Source organism: Aythya ferina, assembly GCF_964211825.1.
Source record: "Aythya ferina genome assembly, chromosome: 2".
In the NCBI taxonomy this organism is placed as follows: Eukaryota; Metazoa; Chordata; class Aves; order Anseriformes; family Anatidae; genus Aythya; species Aythya ferina.
In genome coordinates, this window is record NC_140297.1 from 88,043,236 (window position 1) to 88,063,617 (window position 20,382).

The 20,382-nt window shown below is 41.4% G+C and overlaps 1 protein-coding gene across 20 annotated transcripts in view; it reads left to right on the forward strand.

Moving 5' to 3' along the window:
- Positions 1-2,909: 2,909 nt before the first annotated feature.
- IKZF1 (IKAROS family zinc finger 1) overlaps positions 2,910-20,382 on the forward strand; it is a 70,664-nt gene continuing 53,191 nt past the window's right edge. For 9 of the 20 annotated variants that reach the window (XM_084508122.1, XM_084508133.1, XM_084508141.1 and 6 more), the window contains exons 1-3: positions 7,449-7,753; positions 7,936-8,033; positions 16,063-16,116. In XM_084508122.1, coding sequence (XP_084364248.1) covers positions 7,743-7,753; positions 7,936-8,033; positions 16,063-16,116 — 163 coding nt within the window. In that variant the 5' untranslated portion in view covers positions 7,449-7,742. Of the gene's footprint in view, positions 3,264-3,485; positions 3,942-7,448; positions 7,754-7,935; positions 8,034-15,391; positions 15,472-16,062; positions 16,117-20,382 lie in introns of those variants that run through there. The other 11 variants (XM_084508138.1, XM_084508123.1, XM_084508137.1 and 8 more) reach the window with 9 other exon arrangements.

Below are 20,382 nucleotides of genomic sequence, written 5' to 3' on the forward strand. Positions count from 1 at the left end.
TCTTTTCACCTTCTAATTCATGCAGATTAAAATCTCACCTATCTGATCAACTGTCATTCATATTTCCCTTGCATTATTACAACAATTATTTATTCTGTGTTTTTGGTAGTGTCCATACGGCACTAAGAGTTCCTCTGTCCTCTAGATGAGAAGCTCGAAGAGAACAAATTGAAAGAGAGGCCCAGGTACAGCAGTAGAGGGGCTTTCTAATTGTATGCAGGTGATTCCCCAAAAAAATGTTATGGTAGAAGTCAGTGGAAAATACAGAGACAGGGACTTGTAGCTGAGTTTGAGGAAGTCTGTGAAGAAAAGGTTTTGTGGAAAAAAGGCCTAGAGGCAATTGCTCAAAATGCCTATATGTACATAATAAAACCAGAATGATGTGAGAGATCAAGAAAAGGACAGGTGGAATCCAATGTAAGGTGGCTTAAGAGAGAGGTCAGTAAGCAGTACAGTGAAGAATTGGCACAGCAATGCAAGGAGGAAAATGACAAAATCAAACTGATGCAAAAGGAAGAAAACTTTGGTTCTGACATTTCATATTTACGTGTCAGTAGCAGAGGTGGTATTTCCCATGGTGTGCAAGGAGAGGAAATTGTGGACCTTTGAGATGCTAGTGAGGTAAAAGCATTACAGCTTTGCTAAAAGGTGAAGGAGTACTTTGCTGAATTCAAAAATCTGAGACTGTGGTATAATGGATTAAAAATCTATAAACATAGGAAGATCTATGAAATGTTAGATATTATGCAGAATGGAAACAGTGACACCTATTAACTAGTCTCTGGGCACTATGTACGGTAAAGACTGTGGAACAAAGCTGGTCACACTTAGTATTATGGTAGAATTCATTGTTTGGGGGAGATTTATGACTGTAAAAAACATCATCCATTACCCATTTGTGCCTCTGGAAATTTAGTGCGTTTCAGGTGATAAACCTTCACCATGCTCATCTTGACTAGAACTTCTGTTTTCTGAACTTAATAAGAACTACTCACCCAACAAGTTTACAATCCTGCAAGCAAATCCTATGCACACTGTGCCCAGGCCATCCTCTGAAAAATTAGGACTGGAACATAAATCTTGCAGTGGAGCAGCAACAGGAGCAGGAGCACCTGTCTGCTGCATTCCAGTTGTTATAAAGAATGTGAATGATCTGTGCATAAAGCTTCTCTGCTGACTCTCCATTTATAACACTTTTCTGGTTTATTTTTCTGCTTCCTCCTCCTCATCACCAGCCTGACAATGAACTGAAGCAGCATGAATGCAACATGCTGTCCATTTTGAGGACTGTTTGGTAAGACTCCTTTAATAAAGCAATGAATGGAGAATGGTAATACACTTCAATAGAAACATTGTACCTCCTGCAATAACAATTACTATTTGTAATTAGGAAAGAATCTGAAGAAAAGCTTTGACTGTACAACCATGTTAGATATTTTCTACAATAGAACTGATAGCAATGGGAAAATATCTGTAGTAGGTTTGGTCTGAGAATTTTTAGCCGGTAACGCATTAGATGACCGTAAGGCCAGTTGTCCTTTTCCCTATGAATTGACTACCTTATATCCTTTGCAACCCATTTTGGCTCATACAAAATTCCCAGTGATGTCAGTGGAAATACTGCAGGAAAAATGACTGCAGCAAAGATGACTGGCTCCTAAGGCAAGGGTCTGAGTGTATATCTGCACCTATAATTTAGCAGACCTGCTTGAACTGGGACATTGTGGTTCTCCTCAGGCATTCACCACTGCTGTTCCAGCTAGGAGCCTGCCAGCAGCTAGTAACTCCCACAGGCTTCAGCCATAAAGGGATCCTCACAAGGTCTTCCAAGTCCCGAGGGCTCCTGTGAGCCGATAACAAACCTCAGCGCAGTGACATGCAGAAGATGCTAGACATCTCGCAAGATATAACTTCATCAGGCTCAGCTTGCCCATGTCCAGCAGCTTGATTCTGACCTTAAATATCAAATGCTTAACGAGAAATTGTGGCTTGTGTAGTGTGAAATCTGCCTTTAAGAGTGCGTGCCAAATTGGCTTCCCCCCTTCGTCTGGGGCAGGCTCAGAAACACTGACCTGCAGGCCCTGTGGGAACTGGAAGGCAGAAAAGCCTCAAACAGCTTCTGAAAGTACGGCTCTCCTGCGAGATGTCAATCCTTCCACTTCAGAATATCCGGGCAGGACGCATGCATCTGGGTAAAGCTGCTGCGTCCTCAAGTTAACCAGCTTCCACTTTCCAAGAGGGCGGTCAGCCAAGTTCTCCCTGCCCGTGTTCCCCGGTCTCACCAAGGCAGAGCCCCCTGGATTTCCTGGAGAAAGGTACTGACTGCTTAGGGCATGGTGGCACCTTTTCCTGGATTTTTATGTTTCTTTCTTTCTTTCTTCCTTTTAAATGGCTGGGTGTGATTTACAGATCAAAAGCTCTTGTTTCCCTATATACAAACCTGCTGAAACATGTGGTGGTCTTCTGGAATAAATAAGAGGAGAATTTGGCTCTGGGTTTCAACCCGATGAGACCTATAAGGTCTGCTCATGAGCAGTGACAAAAGGAGGGCTCTGCGTTTTTGCCAAGATGCAGTGAGGAAACCACTGCTTAAGAAACTGAGAAGCACCCGAGCATACCTGGCTCTCCTGGAGCTCACACAGGTATCACCTGCTCTGTGCACACACAGCAGCGGTGTCTGCAGAGCTTCTCACGGGGAAGGAGTGCTTGCTGTAAACCCCCAGGTGCAGCCCTGCCGCTGCTGTCCTGAAAGTAGCCCGGCTTTGCGTTGGAGAAGTTACTTTGTCATACAGTATAAAATTTTAGTAAGGGAGCTGTTCAGAAAAGCTTACAGTACAGGGTCCTCACCTTTCGGATGCTTACACACTGCCTCACTTTGCGTCTCTGACCTGTCCCTTGCAAGTCACTGAGGTTACTCACACGCGTAAAGTTACCCACACGCCGATGGGTTCTGTACCATGAGAGCGCAGAGGTGGATAGGATATGAGAAAGGAAGTATTATTGTCCTCCTCTCGCAGATGAGGAACTGAGGCACGGCCAAAACGAGGGCCCGATCCTGCACGGCCGCTAGCTGCGCTCAGCCGCCGAGCATGTGAGCCGCTTCCCCCGGGCTCGCCGTGCCCCCCGAGCGCCCTGCAGGGTCTGCATCGCGGCGCCCGGCTCTCGCACCGCTTTTCGGTGAGTTACTTCGGATCCGGCGCCGGAATCACTCCCCGCTGCCTCCCGCAGCCCCGACCCGGACGGGGGGAGCGGGGACCCCAAAGGTACCGGGGAGAAGTTGGTGGGAGGGTGAAGGCGGGGGAGTGGAGGCTGGGGGGGCAGCGGAGCCCGGTAGGCAGGTCCGTCCGTCCGTCTGTCCTCCTTTCCTCCCTCCCTCCGCTTTCCTTCCTTGCCTCCCCCATCCCGGCTTTTTTTTTTTTTTTTTTTTTTTTTTTTTTTTTTTTTGGCTTAAAACGCCGTCGGGGAGCGGAGGCGCTGGCTCCGGGAGCGCTGCCTTCACGGAGCCGAGCGGAGGTGCCCCTGTTCCCATCATCTCCAATCATCTCCCCATCTCCCATCATCTCCCATCTCAATTTCCCCATCTCCATCTCCCCATCTCCCATCTCCCATCATCTCCCCTCTCCCCGCCTTTCAGCCCCCGTGGCTCTGCTCCGGCAGCCTCATCCCGGGGACCTGCCAAATTAGCGGGGCGTTTCAGGGAAGCGCAGCTGCGGGCGGAGCGGCTGCCTGCCACAAGTTTTGTCCCTTGTCGCCCAGCCGGGGGGCTCCGCCGCGGGGTCCCCCCCCCTCCCGGGCAGCGGCTGCGCTGCTGGAGAAGATGCGCGCAGGCACCCGGTGTGCGAGCCCTGCCCGCCGCGGCACTTGCTTCCGAGGAAACTTTTAATTTTGCGCCTCAAGAACCGGACTGCTTCTTGGATTACTTTCCTGCCGTGGTCCAGAAGGTAGGGTAGCGCTGCCAGACGCTCTGCGCCCACGGTTTTTACAAATTGGGATGGCGAGAGTACTGTGTCGGGAAACATTTGTGCCTTAGGTTCGCAAATGTTCTCAGGAAAGTGATGTTTTGTGGAATGCAACAGTTCCTAGACTAGCATGGCCACTAGCTTCAACTCTGTGAATGACTGTAAAGGATGGTACTGTTTCTTTTTTCTTTTTTCTTTTTTCTTTTTTCTTTTTTCTTTTTTCTTTTTTCTTTTCTTTTCTTTTCTTTTCTTTTCTTTTCTTTTCTTTTATTTTCTTTTCTTTTCTTTTCTTTTCTTTTTTCTTTTCTTTTCTTTTCTTTTCTTTTCTTTTCTTTTCTTTTCTTTTCTTTTCTTTTCTTTTCTTTTCTTTTCTTTTCTTTTCTTTTCTTTTCTTTTCTTTTCTTTTCTTCCTTTTCTTTTCTTTTCCTTCCTTTTCTTTTCCTTTTCCTTCCTTTTCTTTTCCTTTCTTTTCCTTTCCTTACATTAGGTCTGCATACACATAAAAGTGCAAATAGCATTTTCACAGGATTTTGTGCAGGGATTAGAAGTTAGAGGGAGAGACCTTCCTGACCAGATAGTTTTCTTTCAAATAAGTAGACACCACAGAGGTTGCGTGCGTATGCATTTATTGTCCAGCAGTCTGAAACAAAAAGGTATCTAATCCTGATAATAATTCATGCCTTTACCTTTACAACCCATTTGCTAGACTTTAATAATCCAGTTTTAAAATTAAAGGCTGCAGTGCATTGTAAGGGTCAAATCCTTTAAAAGACGCACTCTGCTAGCTTTCAGTTGACTGCTCACATCAGTAGTTACTCGCATGCACAAGGGAGTACCAAATAGTATGGCTGTCTGTTAAACATTATAAATGATCATTGAAATGTAGTGAAAACTGTTAATATATTGCAGTGAGAATTCTTCCAAATACTTTGAAAGACTTTATCTGAATCAGCTCTACAGGCGGATGTTGTGACCAGCTTACTGCGCTGTTCTCACCTTGCTGGTGAATTGCATAGTTTATGGGGCTGTGAGTTTTACTGAAATGGAGAAATTTGAGGATGGAGTGGCTTGCTTATATGAAAGGGAAGTTGCTCCTGAATTTCACAAACCACAGTTTTACCCTTAACTAACTTTGTTAATTCTTACTCTTCTTCTATTCTCTAATGAGGGAAATTTTAAGACAAAAAAAGTGAGAATAGTTTTAAGTTACCACACAAAGGCCCAATATTCCTCTTTGTGGGTTAATATAACATATAGTAGTTTGTGCTATGTGCCTTTTCCAAAAGGTGTCACCTCTCCCATGTAGGAGCTTCTGTTTAATGTTGACATGCTTTCCTTTGATTTTTAACTCATAAATGTTTGTTTTAAAACTGAATGAAACACACAGGACATACTGCCAAGACTGCAATATATCTCCACTTGCTCCTTCCTCCCTACCGCCCCCCCACCCCGAAGGGCACCCCAGTTCTAAACAAAGCTCTTCCAAGCTGCAGTTTGATGGGCTTTTTGCCTTATTGCTGTATTAAAGCCTCTGAAACTGCTGCATGTGGGCATGAGAAACCAAGCATAGACCATGTACAAGTACTCTTAAACTGATAGCTGTCCTTAGCAGAACTGCATGGGGAAGTGTCCAAAATACTGCAGAGCTCTGCACTTTCCTTAGTTCATGTTTCTATTATCCCAGACTCACTTCCAGCCCTAAAGATTTTCTCACAAATGTTGAAATTAGTGACTATCCATATGTTCTTGAAGGGGGGTGGGGTGAGGAGAAGTACATTAACCTAAACCCAGAACACTCGATATACTGCAAGTCTGGAAAAAAAAAAGAAAAAAAAAAAAAAAAAGGAATAGAAATGATATGCCTTAAGAGGAGGTGAATTTAAAACAAAAAGCCAGGAGAAAGCAGGCTTATCCGCTGAGAATATCCGAGCAATCCATAAAGAGGTCGGTGGCAGCCCAGTGCTGGTCATCCTCAGGAGCCAGGGTTTCAAAGCTAATGCTCTCTGTTTATCTGTGAGAGTCACCCACTTTCTGGGTATGACTTCCAGGGGAAGTAGCAGACAGGCAGAGGCATAATGTGGGATTTTGTTACTGTCCTAACTCAGGTCAGAAGGACCAGTGGACCCCAGTGAGGAACGAGTGATCATGGATCTCTCTGACCCAACACAGCGATGGGAAGACAAGGTGTGGGGCTGGCTTATCTCCTTGCCCTTTGTGTCCACGATAACTTGGAGGAGTTTAGGCATTTCTCCTATACACATCATTTGTCCCGGCCGAGTACATCTCAGGCTGTCCCCCTGAGCATCATGAACTGATGGGTTTTTGTAGGTCACACGCGGGGGTAGCAGCGGAGAGAAGCTGGTCGTATACCTGTGACTTCCCACTTGGGCTCCCAGCTGCCCGTGATCTCCCTGGGAATAGTCTGGTGGCATGTCCCATTATGCAAGCACGAATGATGCCTTTGTCATTTGTGTTACACGCAGCATGCAATAAAAATGCAATAGTCTCCATCCCCGCGTTACCGTAGCAGTTTTTCTTTCCCTTGTGGAGGTTAATACCGAAATCCTGGTTTGCTTGCCACTTCCACTGCATAGCTATGCAGAAATGTAAGTGCAGAATCAATCCACAGAGTTTTACAACAATGCAAAACTTGTTTCTCATTGTTAAAATTAGATAAGTGCAAAACAAAGCCAAAAATATTTCCAGACATTTTATTTGAGCTTAGGTACTTCTCACACTAACAGTGCAATCTTACAGAAAACAAGGAAATGGGTCCAGTTTGTATTTAAGCAACAGAAAATGAGGAAGGGCATAATGAATTGTATGCTAGATCTGGCAGATCATTTTTGGAAACTTTTTTTTTCTTAAAGTCCAGAGGATATCAAAAGTCATGGATCACAGCCTAATTGTGTGGCTCCTCATCAGGAAAAACTTCCACTGAGGACTTGTGGGATTTTATTTATATGTTTTATGTGTAAAAAGAGCTGGGTCCACAGTGAATTTTATTGTTTTACAGTCAAGATTCACATATGTATTTGATTACATTTTGACCAGTCATTATGTTCTACCATTATTAAAAGCAATAGAATTAGACCAAAGAAAACATAATAAAGTAGTAAAATGCAGTGCAGCAACAATGGGGTCTTTAGAAAAAGTTGTCATCTTTACGTGCATAGAGAGGGATATGTTGCCGACATTGTAATGGACTCCCGTGGAATTCCCCTTTCAAATCGACAAACCCCGCTTTTCTAGGAAGTATAAGATCACCCAGATGAAAGGTTTGGGAACATTTTCTTCGCAGAATCAAAAAAGAAGGGGGAGTGGATGAGGTTGCACTGCTGGAAAAACATCAGATGGTTAAATGCATTTGCTAGATACATTCGGTAGAATACCAGGAATCTATTGTATCAGCTGAAAAGTGGGAGGTGAGGACTCTTGTCAGTTTTTCTGGGAATATGATTCTTTGGGATTTATTTTTTTTTTCAGTGCCTGCCACACAACGCAGGAGTCAAAAGAGGAAAAACTTACTCCTCATTGGCATTTTTTCTTTAATCCAAAGATTTATATATATTTTTTAATCTATTTTCCTGTTGGAGAGCTATAGCATTTAGAGAAAAGTTTTAATTCAATTTGAAGCAAGACAGGCAGCCTTGGTCTTCTCGGTTTTATGTCAGTTTTTAAACAGGAGGATACTTTAAGTACCTTCCACTCATCCAAGGAGGCTGCACAAGTTTCACCTCCCTAGTGGCTATCCAGCAAAACTGACTTCAGCTGGGAAACTCCATGCTTCCAAGGTCAGCCGCGGTGCGTTGTCCCTAAGACTGTAATCTATACATAAACATAACATCAGCTCAGAGTCAGCAAGAGTTTTGTTTGCTTCCTGAACTTAAACAGCATTATGTTAGCCCCAGAGGCTTTGCAGTGATGAATCTTTATTAAAAACCCAACAACGTTTGCCTCACCCTTTTCCTTTAAGACTCACCTTCCTCGATGCTTTAAGCTCGTGGACAAGAAGAGGCTGCAGGTTTTTTGCACTGGGCAGGTCACTGCCAAGGCAGTGTGCTGACTGCAAAGGTAGGTCCTAGTTCTGGAGTTCTGGAAAGATATGTGCATGTTCTTAACTTTATTTGTACCACTGAAAATTCATGTGGATGGGACAATGCAGGTTTGGGACCTGCATGGCACACTCATGCTTCTGGTATAAATGTCTCAAAGCTCAAAGGGCTATTCAGCTCGCAGTTATGAAAAGCATTCACACTGGAATTGTCTTTTTTTTTTTTTTTTTTTTTTTTTTAATATGGGAAGTGTCTACTACTTCTTTAGCTTATTTTGAAATATATTACATCCAAATGATTTAAATTTCTTCTTCTGATCCCAGTTGCTCTAGCTTTCTCAGTAAAAGAAAAACTTGTTCTCTATGATAGGTTTGATTCCCTGCTGCATTGCTTCATTTTTCCACTTGTGTCAACTCACTGAGAACAGTGGAGTAATTGCAATATGAAGCTGGAATTGTCAGTAGTGGATTGGGTCCAAAATATTTGCAAAAGCAAAATGAGTTAACTGAAAAATGTAGTGTGGAGAAACTTGCTAATTCATTTCAATTATAGTAATTTTAGGAGTTATTTTTAGGTTTATTTGGGAAAAAAAAAAAATCACACAGATCTTTAATATGCTTATTCAGGCTGATAATGTCCTTTAATAATCCGTAACAGCTTGAACAGTTTGGAGAGAAATTAGGAAGCAATTCTGAGATCGTGAAGCAGAGTTATTGAAACCTCCTATAATTTGGACAAATCGACTACTGATAAATTGTTGGGGATACTTGGCAATAACAATTCGAGACATAAAGAGATCCTTTTATTTTTTCTTGGTTGCATATTTAGATATGCATTGCTAAAGACATCCTCTGCTTTTAAGCCGTATGTATATACATGGATACAAAAAGTTCAGGTTTGCATCTGCTACTTGTTTTCTCTCGAGTGAGAGCTCTGGAATAATATCCAAGAGCTCCGTTTGGTCACTGGAGAAAGTGCACTCTTCTTAGATTGAGTGCCTCAATTTACACATCTCACCTTTTTAGTCAGTTTATTTGTATGATGGAAATGTGTGCATTTTCCCTGTCATGGCAAATTTATTTCTCTTTTCTTCACTAAAAATCAAGCAAAAAGGTGACAGAGTTTAATGAGTTAATAAAACGTGGCCTTAATTAGGAAAATTACCTTCATATTTTTCTCATATTGTGCAACTAATTTTAATGATTGGTTACAGTTCAAAAACTAGAAGGAAGAACCTTTTTCATATTTGCAAGGATATTGAGTCCAGCCATTTGCATACAGTCACTGAAAGACCTTTTAAAGATCCCCTCTAACTATAAATTGTACCAAAAATATGGGTCAGTACAGTAGAATGTTAGAAGGAGTACATATGGAAAACACATACATGCATACAAGATACACTCTTTATCATTTGTCAGCGCTTGTACAAAGAATTCCCAAAGAACTGAGAATTATGTAGGATCTCTGAGACAACTTTTTTTACACCCTCACAATTGTTCACTAACATGGAAATTAATTTTACATGTGCCAGACATACAAATGTTTCAAATCTGTACTGTTAGCAGAGTTCTTTTCTTAATCTCATGTGTTGAATTACAGAGCTTCCTTCATTCTGCAGACAGGAGCTCTCCATTGAAATTTGACTGTATGCTTATAATTGTATTGTCAGTTCATGTAGTTAACCAGAATTTACACTAGGCAGGAATAGAGAAGTGATTGAATAAACTAAACATCTCCCTAGACTTCATAGAAAACTCTGAATATAAAATTAATGGAGAGAGAGGAATAAAGGGAGAAAAAATGATCCACTTAGTTTTAACCTTTTTTATTTTTAATGCAATCTTTTAAAAGACCTGGGGGGTGTTTTTAAAACAGCATTGGAAGGACACTGAAATGCTAATTGTGACTCTCTGGTTTTAGTTTTCAGAAAAGGACCACCCCCCATCTTTGTAGTTATTATTTACATTGAGCAGTGTGATGAGGCGGAAATTAAAAATAGAATTAAAATGGTTCTAAAGTAGAGTCATTCACAGAGATTGTGAAGTCTAGCATATTAAATTACAATAATAAAGCTAATTATCAGCTGCTTGCTGAGATATTGAACACTTTTAATTAAAACTAGTTTGTAGGATTCTAGCAATTTTCTTCAAGTATTTCCACTGGTTGTACAATACGTACTACTTTTTACCCACATTTGACAGCCTTCCTGTTTTGTGCTCAGTCATTTGTAGTAGGTAAAAGTCATATGTGAAGGTAAAAGTCTATGGAAAAAAAAAAAAAAGAAAAAAAAAAAAGTTATGTCTTTAAAAAAATAATACATATATATTAATAATATATATTTAAAAAAAAAAAAAAAAGAAAGAAAAAAAAAAGAAAGGAAGCTCAAGATTAAATACTTCTACAGGCCTGTCTTTATGCATCCTTTCTCTTGGTTATTGCTTCAAACTCATCAACTCCAGTGGATGAAAGGGGCTTGTTTCAAGGCCATCTGATCATGCAGTGAGAAATGCAGCTGTCTTACAGGTATTCAGGTAGATGCAACTCCCAGCTTAAAAAGAAAAAGGCTGATGACACAGTGTATATAGCCCTTATCACCTGTTGTTAATGTGCAAATTCTCCCATGGGGTACACTATCTGCTATAGGTGTTCAGCTGGTGCTGAGTTTTCCAGGCTGCAGCCTGGTTTTGCTTTATTTACTTATTTTTTCAACTTCTTCACCTGCCATAGGAGGTTGAATCTAGGACCCGTCTTGGGTGCTTTGCTTCAGTTTAGGTTGTAAAGTGGGTTGGGGTTTTATGTTTTTGCTTGCTGGTTTGGATTTTTGTTTGCCAAAGCCATGGCCTACATGACTAGGAGCCAATAAGATGCGTCAGAGACCACAAAGAGGAGACGCGCTCTCACACAAGCACTCGGCCAGGGCCAGCCACTCCAGCGACCTGTGCAAGCGGTCCCTTTTCCTGCCGCCAGGCTGCTTGCACAAGTTGGGGTTGCGAAATCAACCATTTCCCCACTGGGGCTGTGGAAGCAAGGCTTGGGTTGGCCAGGTTGCTCTTTTGTTTTATCACAGTTAACCCAGAGCTAGCGCGGCTGGAGAGTGTATGTTCCACTCACATTCTGTGCTTTCAAAGGACCTGGAGAACACAGGTCCTCAGCACAACGTTCTCACCCCCCTCCAAACTTCTCAAAAGCTCCTGTTCTCTGCTCTAAGACTTTGTGGAAAATCGTACGTGCACCTGAAAGTTGTATTCAGGACAGAAGTGTTCCTTCAGGGACCTTTCTGTTTACTCGAAGGCTACACCTACAAGTGGGAAACATGCAGCAGGACATGGTGTGCATTTATGTACTTTTTGCAGCACCAGAAGTAGAGCTATATATAGATGGAAGGACAGCTCTGAGTTTAGGTGTGCTGTTGTAAGTCCAAACAAAGTCCACAAATGACTAAATTTGTGACTTCATGTCCATACCATAATGGCACTGGGCAGAGTGTCAATCACATCTTTTTGCAGAGAAGTCAGTAGCTTCTGCACAGCTGTTAAACAAAGAAGAAAACATCATCTTTGGCATTGGATTAGGTCATCTCATTGAATTATTTTGTTGGCCTTAAGAGAGTAGTGTTTGTAGAAGGACTGATATGCTTACATATTTGTTTGAATTGATAATACACTGCATAAATGCTAAGCATTCATTTTCCCAGAAAAGTTTACTTTTGAATTTGCATCATAAAGCAGGAGATGAAATAATAAACTAAGACTTGCAAATTATTAATTTGCTGTATTCTGATAGATTGGAAAATCTTGACCTTGCAATGACTTTATCCTATTTACACACAGAATCCTAAAAAGTCCCAAATTCACTTCCAGCTGTAATTTACATTTGGAGTAAGCAAAGCAGTGCCTCAGTGTTTCATGGGACCTGCTCTGATGTATGCTTAAGACATAGCACAAGTTGTGTTGCAGAGAGTTGCAAGGAGAGAAAACAGTCAAGTATAAATTTTCCTTTGGGCTCAGGATGCTGCACAACCTGGACAAATGCCAGCTAATTTAAATCCAAAACTTTGGATTTAAATTAGCTGGCATTTGTGATCATGGTCAGTAAGGCACTTAATTTTTTGAAACAAAATCAGCACAGCCTTTCAGCTTTAGTGTGTGTTTATTATTAATTAGCTCAATACCTTAGGACTGCAACATTTGATTCTTTTTCCAAAACATTAGAGTAGCTTTATCTGTGATCTGGTATTTAAATTGTGAAGAGGAAAATATGCAGGTTTGAGTTCTGCATCTGAAAAGACTTGAAGAAATGGTTATATATTTTTGGTGGGAATGTGGGAGCCCTTTCAGTAAGGGAGCAAACTTTGAAACTCCTTGGATTCCTAAACACAAAGATCTGGCATCACCTAGGTGCTGGTCCATTTACTGCTATAAATGAGAGCTACACGTATTCACTGTTTGAGAGTGAGATAGCTTTGGTGAGCTGCCCACCCATCTTTTGATTTCTAATGTAGACTCCTAAGTTATCTGCTAATATAAGTAGATGAAAGTGCATTGAAGACAGTGAAGTCAAACATGCTTCCTATGCTAGTGATAAATTGGATTCTGTAGACACGACTTGCAATGAAAAGTTGTAAAACAGTTTTTGCTTGACAAAACAAACAGGGTCCCATGTCATAAACACTTCTTATAAGAAAAAAAAAAGTCTGTAAAGGTCGTTGACAAATTGATATCAAATAGATACTTTGGTATAAATCCTGATATCCATACATAGGGCTCTCTTGTGCTTTCCTGGAACCTGGTGTCAATGTTTCTGCTAGAGCAGAGGAGAAAAGGGAGGCAAACATAGGTCATAGCTTCCTATTCATAGATTTACTATGCCAAAGCCAAAGAGATGAATTCCACTTTTAGCACTTAAAATTTAGCCCAGGCCACGTTATGCCCAAGTGCTGTTTGAAAAAAAAATGGTAACGATAACAGAGCCCAAACCAACACACTGTTGCCATTGCAGAATTGGGGGTGGAGGGATGCCCTGACATGTTTGTTTTGATGATACGGAGCCTACACTGAAGTTAGCTGTGATTTCATTGGTATTTACCAGATACCATAACGTAATATAGTGTAGGAGTGTAATGTTCCCCTGTGAGTGGTTCAGAACATCTTTAGGAATTTTTTTAAGTTCTTTTTTCCTTGTTGCTGTTTTATCCATTCGCTTAGTGCTTGTGGATCTTCAGCTACATTTAGGAACCACGTTTATTTGTTCTAAGTAATCGTTAGAGGAAAAAAATCTTTCCCTCCTCAATTTTCCACTGTCTCTATTTTTCTTTCGGTGTTTCATCCCCAGGAAATGGAAGAGAATTCATCTCTGATAAGGGAGAGCATCAGTTTTAGGACAGACAGTAGTCTACTCTCACAGAAAGTAAGCCAGATGATAAGCCATTCCACAGATGATAATAAAAATAATAATAATTGTACTCTAGTTTACCTCCCCATTTGATAACTGGGGAGTGTTTTCAAATTAAATTCTGTCTGATGGCAGCCAAAGGCAGGAAGGAGTACAACAGAAGTGTGATGCCAAAATTGCACAAATGCAGAATTCAAAGCTTGTCATGTTAAGGGCAGGTAAATTCAGGAATACTGAAATGGAAGCATGGCTTTTAAATACTCTTGTCTGCAAAAACAAACAAAATAAAAGTGGCAAACACCATCAATTTCCTAAAGAAGGTATTTTCTCCTTTGTCACTTCCTCTTCCCATTGTCATTCCCAATCCTGACGAAGCCCTAAGCAATTGTGAAAAAGCGGGTGCAGTAGGAATGAAGTACCCTTCATGAATGTGATCCTTTCTTGTGGACATTTTCTTAGGATGCTTTCTGTGGTTGGCTGAGGTTCACTGTATTCTGTGGAAAAATGTGTAGTAATCAACTGATTAATAGCAGCCAGGTAACCCACGCAGGCAGTAATAAATGCATGGGTATGTCTTTTTTTTTTTCTTTTCTTCCTTTGTGTTCAGTCATGCTTGCAGGAGAAATCAGGGACTGAGCAATGTTGCACTATGCCACCTGCCATAACTGCACCTCATTTGCAGTCACTGAGCAGGCTACCATTATAGAAAGGTGGTGGGTTTTCCCTCTTGCAAGAGAAGCTGCATTTCCCACTGACTACTTATTTAAAAATGGACCAATTGAATGCTCTTCAGTCCCATAGGAACAGATGCAAATTGTTGGGTGGTAGGTGACTTTCTGTGTTTTGCATAGCTGTAATCATTTCTGAGAATTACAGATAAAAGTTACACAAATTCTTTTGTCTGGAATTAAAAGTTTAAGACAGAATAATGCAAGACAAAACATTAGTGAACATAAAGTAGTATCATGGTAGGTGTGCAACAGGCAGAACCTTCTGTAAGAATTCAAATCTTATATTTTTTTGCAAGCTGCATAGGCAAAAACCTGTTCCCCAACCAATCTGTCTGCAGTTCTGCAGTCTCCACTCACTTTCTGTAAGTCTTGCACAGACCTGATGATGGAAGCCGGCTTTTGCAAGGTGGGGCAGCAGCGTATTGGATCTCAGATATACTGCTGGCATACAGAAGAAAGGAGGCCATCAAACATGAGATGAATATCTGTGACCACTGCTATTATACTTCTCCACTGCAGTTTGCTGGGTAGCAGGCTGAAGACTTGGAAAAAAAAAAAAAAATTAAAAAAAATTATGCAAGTTGGGCTAACAAGGCAAGGCTATCATTGGTACCCTTTCTGTAAGAACCCAGGCCACATCCTCATCCACTTCTAACCCTCGAGAAAATGCATCTTCTTTAATCCCAGGAAGCAGGGTTGATGGGAGAAGTCTCTCAGTTTTAAGGAACAGCAAAGAGCTAGCTCCCTTTCTGGAGGGATGTGAAGTCAGTCACGTCCCACTGGAGACGTGACCTAGTGTGCCATAGCTGAACAGAGAGCTCACAGGCCTTTTCCCCTCCCCACCTGAGGCCACCTCAGCCTCCCACGCCAGACTTTGAAGCCAGAGCAGGTTGTGCTGGGACTAACTGCTCTGGCAACACGCATATCATCTACAGGGCTTACAGGGCTACCAGCTGTCTGCAGCTTGCACATGGGGCCCAAGCCTGCTGGCTCCTGTGCTGGCTGAGAACCTGAGCTTTATTTCTACCTCACTAACCCTCTGCCTGCTTCTCCCTGGTGTTTGTGGTCAGTGGTCGCTTGCTCTTCGGAACATGGTGTGTCGCAAGAGGAGGGCAGGAGCTTCCCAGTATGACTTACCAGGCGGCGGAGCCAGCCATCTGTCAGCAAAACAGGAAGGCCTGGGTTCCCTTTCTCTCCTGGGCTCGTTTCGCTATTTTAGGGAGCTGTACTTCTCCCCGCGTAGCGCGAGGCCGGTGTGGTCTGGAGGAAGGACTCCTGAACGAGTGAGGGGCCAAAGCCTGAGGCTGCTGTTCTGCCCATCTGCTGCTGCTTGAGGTGTATTCATTATTAATGGAGGTAGTGGCGGTGGCTGCTCAGATATGCAGCCCTGCCTGGGTAAATGAGACATTCTTCAGCAAATTGCTTCGTTTTTTGATTGCTGATTGTACGCGTGTCACCAAGCTGACTCAAGGTTCATCGATGCATGCTCAGTAAATTAGAAAGAACATAACTATGGATCAACCAAGAGAATGAATTCTGTGCCTACAATGACCCAGGGCCATTTAATTTTCTGCTTAATTTTGTTGCAGTCAGTTTGCATTTTGGGTTATTATGCAGTAGGAAATTAACAATAAATAACAAATTTGGTCCTCCTGTGCTTGTAATGATATTTTTATAAATCTTTGTAATGCTGTTTTTAAAAGGATCAAGGTCTGTGCCAGTCTGATACTCCAGCAAGTATGCAGGGAGGAAATAAAGAGAAAAATACATTATTCTTCCCAGATAATCTTATAGTTAAATAGCAAAGGGCTTTTATTCTTTCCCCTTCTTTCTCCTTCTATGTGCGTGTGTGTGTGGGGGGGTTCTTTTTCTGTGTGTATATGTGTGTTATTTTGCATTAACTTAAAGCTTTTCCTCTCTTCTCAGATAACTTGAGGAAAATGGAAACAGATGAGGCTCAAGATATGTCCCAGGTTTCAGGTGAGGTCCTTAACAAATACATCTATAAAGAAAATCCTAAATTCCTGCTCATCTTTCGAGCACAGTACAATGTTTTTCTTGTTGTCAATAAAATTGCTTTGGGTCTTTTTTAAAAATCAGAATGGGAATTGAGATATAATTAATGATACCACTTAATATCAAGCTCAACAGTGCATGGATTTTCTAAAAGGAACTGGGTAAATAAAGAAGTCAAGGGAATATAGCAGCATAGAAGTAATTTTGCATTAAACCTGTGGTAGCGTATCCCTGAAGAATGGTCAGGTGCACGTACACACTTTTTCTTTTGGGAGCAAAATTCTGATTGTTACAAAATAAATACAGAACAAAGTTCACCAGAGAGGAGGGGGGCAAATACTAATTAAAAGCAAACAAACTTTATTTACCACATAGGATTATTTGACTTTTTCCAAAGCTTTTGGTTTTACTTACAAACATTTAAAAAGAAAAAAAGAAAAAGAAAAGGACTGATTGACATGAGACTTTAAGCTTGCAACTGCTTTTGTCCAAGGTGATAATATTTTGAAAAGTGTTTGAACAATAGAGAAGGTAGGTTTCTAAAATGTGCCCTGTGGTGGCATGGATAGGATTTTGCAGTCTTATTACCTATTGATATTCCTATGGGGAGTTCAATTCTTAATTTCCGTGGAAATTGGTTCTTAAGCAAACTGGTGCTGGAACTTAGCAAAGCAACCCTTATTAATACTTCAGTGCTTCAGCAGTTGAAAAAGGACAAGTTAGCTCTTTCCTAGTTTCCCTGATGTGTTGACAGCTGCAACGGTTAATGGCTTTCAGTTTTCACTTTTAGTGTTCAGACTGGAGCATGCCAGCCCTGTTCACTGGGGCCTCCTTCCGGCATAGGTACTGGGCACATGGCTCATTTTCAAGAGAGAGCTCTTGGGCACTGCAGGTTCAAGACCTGGAGGCCAATTGTAAGCTCCTGGTATAGTGTGGCTGGCCAAGTTATGTGTTCCATGACATATATGAACACAATTTTCTCTCTCTATATATATTTTCAATCCTTTATAAAAATATTGAGGAGTTTCCACAAAAATTGCAACTGAGGACATTTAGTGTCATCTGAAAATTGAAAATCAGAGACACTTTCTAATTGAAAGAACACCAATATAACAATTCTTCATGCTAACCGAAGGTTCTCAGTCATGTTTGGTATAGGGAAGTCATTCCTAGTCAGCACTACGGTGGCATGTTGCACTCCCCTCCTCAGTGTACAATTTTAAAATTGCAAGTGGGTGTGCTTAACAGCAATGTTTTGCTGCATGCTGAAACAATTTGTAAATGAAATAAAACATGTCCTGTACCTGCTGTGTTTGGAGCATGTGTGGCTCCAACAGAAAAGGCAGTGGGCTTTTACTCCTGCAATTCTGTGCTGACAAAACACTGTGGATCTGCTCAGGGCACTGAGAAGGGCAATGATTTGAGCCCAGCTATTCTGCATGCTGCAGAAGCCCTTTCCTGATTGCATGAGCTCCAGGGGGCAGGATCTCTGACCTCCTCTTCCTGCATGGCGTCACATATTGCCCTGGATGCCCACACCTAGCCTTTGTGGTATTTTCACAGTGGCATTAACTCAAGTTCACACCTGTTGCTTCTTACAAGGGCACTGATATTTTTCTCTGGATGTAAGGAGGAGAAATGTGGAAGATGCTACCTTGAGTCAAGAAATGGATTAGAAGGTCACACACTTTGCCTTCTTTATGGTCTGCCTCTAAGAGGGGAGATTTGCAGGAAACTAATATTGTGAACATAACTGTGCATTTAAATATGAATACATGTAGCTAATTTGTAGCTCTCAAAGTTTTCAGGGTCTGCAGTACTTTCCAGTGACTTTTAGCATTTCTAGCAACTCATGCTGATGAGTATAGTAATCTTCTGTGATGAGGGAGGGTTTCCTAGTAAATATATCAGTGTAAGAGGAATTTTACCTCTGAAAAAGACATAGACCTACACAAACAGATTACAGGAAAAAAAAGAAAAAAAGAAAAGAAAAGAAAAGAAAAAAAAAAAAGGAAAACAAAAAAAAATGTTTTGCACTGAACTCTTCCTGTTCTTCCTGTCCCCAAGCTGCTGATAATTTCATCTGGTACTTTCTGTGAGCAGAGGGTATGGGTTGTACTGGATTGTTAACTGGATTTGTGAACAAGTGGTCAAAAAAAAGAACTTGCAAATGTACTTTCATTTATGATGTGAGTTGATTGTGAATGCAGCCTTCTGCACACAGATGTTTGTCAGATAACCTTCCATAGATATTGGCTCCTCATCAGCTCTTACTAGACCTTAGAAGTAGAGGACCTGAAGGTACAGGGATATTACTTCTTTCTCATGGGCTGGCAGATCCAGAAAGGCATTCTCCCCCTCTTGTCCTCTTCCTGGGATTCTACATTCTTCTTGGATGCATCCTTGCATGGTGAGGGAGCTCTGCTCTATATTGAGAACCAGTTAGACAGTTGCACAGTTTCAGGAATGTGGGATTGTCATGCCAGTTGAAAAGTACTTCTATTTGTTTCTCCTGCTCTGTGACTAATGCTCATCAGATGTAGAATACTCTGAGTCTTTGGAATTAGATGACTTGGTTCACCAGCACACTGGGCTGTGCTTTCAAAAAATATAGTTGGGGGGGGATTGTTTTGTTTTGTTTTTAACCACCAGAAATAAAATAGTTCTCCAGAAACAGTCTTCCAGCTCAAAGGCAGTGTTTTATAACCATTTGCCCTATGCAGCTGTAGCTGACTCAGGTGTGGCAGGGGTGAGCCAGGCTACTAGAGTATGAAACTTGCAAAAGTGAGCCAGACCCCGTGTGTGTGCAGGCATTCCCATGTCTGGGAATCCAGGCATTGCTTGCTCCTGGAGGAACCGAAATACTGTGAGACCAGCTCAGAGTTCACACTTTTTATTCTTCTCCTGAAAGTGGTATTTCATGAGGCAAGCAGTTGCAGTTCTGAAATGAGGAGAGAGCTGACATACATTTAACCAAACGGTATCCGGCACCCATACAAGAGAGTCAGAAAACACAGATAATATCTCACTTAACAAGCAGTATTTTTCCTGCCTTTTTTTCTCTCTCAGTTCTAGGGCCTAACAGTTAAGGAAGATGAAAAAACAGTGCAAATGTTTCCACATCTAACATAAAAAGATCCCCCCAGCACCTACAGGCTGTGCCAATGCTCTGCAAAAGCAGGAAGAAGAGTTTTTTATTTGAAATTCTTGCTAGATTCTGGGGAGGCGTAAATGAGTGTATCCTGGGCTGATTTCTACCACCTGAGAGCCTGCGTGCTGTCCCAGCGTGACTCTCTTCATTCACCTGGGACCAGAGGTTCTGCTAATGAAAATGGAACATGAACTGGGTTCTGACTGTCAACTAGAAAACCTGAATATTGCTGTTCTTGCTTAACTTCATCAGTGGTTCCAATATTCCCATACAAAACAACCCTCAGGTATTAAATACATCCAACATTCCTTTGTGAAAGAGTAGTGAGCTAAATTTCTGTAAGAAATCCTGTTCTGGCTTTCTTTTCAACAGCCGTAGCTTTAGGAACACCGTTATGGCATGTGAATGGAAGAGCTTCCAGAACTGAGTGGAGATATTAAAGCACCACGAGGCACACAAACTTTGACAGGAATAAATTACAGGGCTGGGTACTTAATTCCCTTCCTCTCTTTCCTCATATCTTTATTAAACTGGTAGGGCACAGATGAGAATACTGAAGTACTGAAGATCTTACCAGACACCACTGATAGGTTAGGCCATTCTGTGAAAATTTTCATACAGAGATGGCAATGTTCAAAAATCTAAGGCCATCTTTCAGAGCTTCAGTAGAAATCAGGGTTAATGTGTCACACAGCCTTCATTTGAAGTCACTTGTGTTTATGACTTAGCTAAGGGCACCATCAGTCAGTGTCAGTGCCAGAAATAGAAATTCAGCTCTACAGCTCCATTGTCTTCTTCATTTGGTATCTCACATGGCTCTATATAAAAGTAATAATATTAATCATAAGACAAAAACAACTCCAGAGATTAATTTATGCCTCTTTATTGTCTTTGAGAAAAATATAAAATAAGAATGGAATAACTCTATGATACTTCGCTCTGTTATATGACATTTTAATTCTTTACGCCAGTATTTGCACTAGCTTATTTTTTATCTCTGTCCTTTTGATCAGTCATTATTCTAGACACACCTGTTAGAAAGTAAATGGGAAACTGTTCCTCCTTTGCCCCCTTTCCAT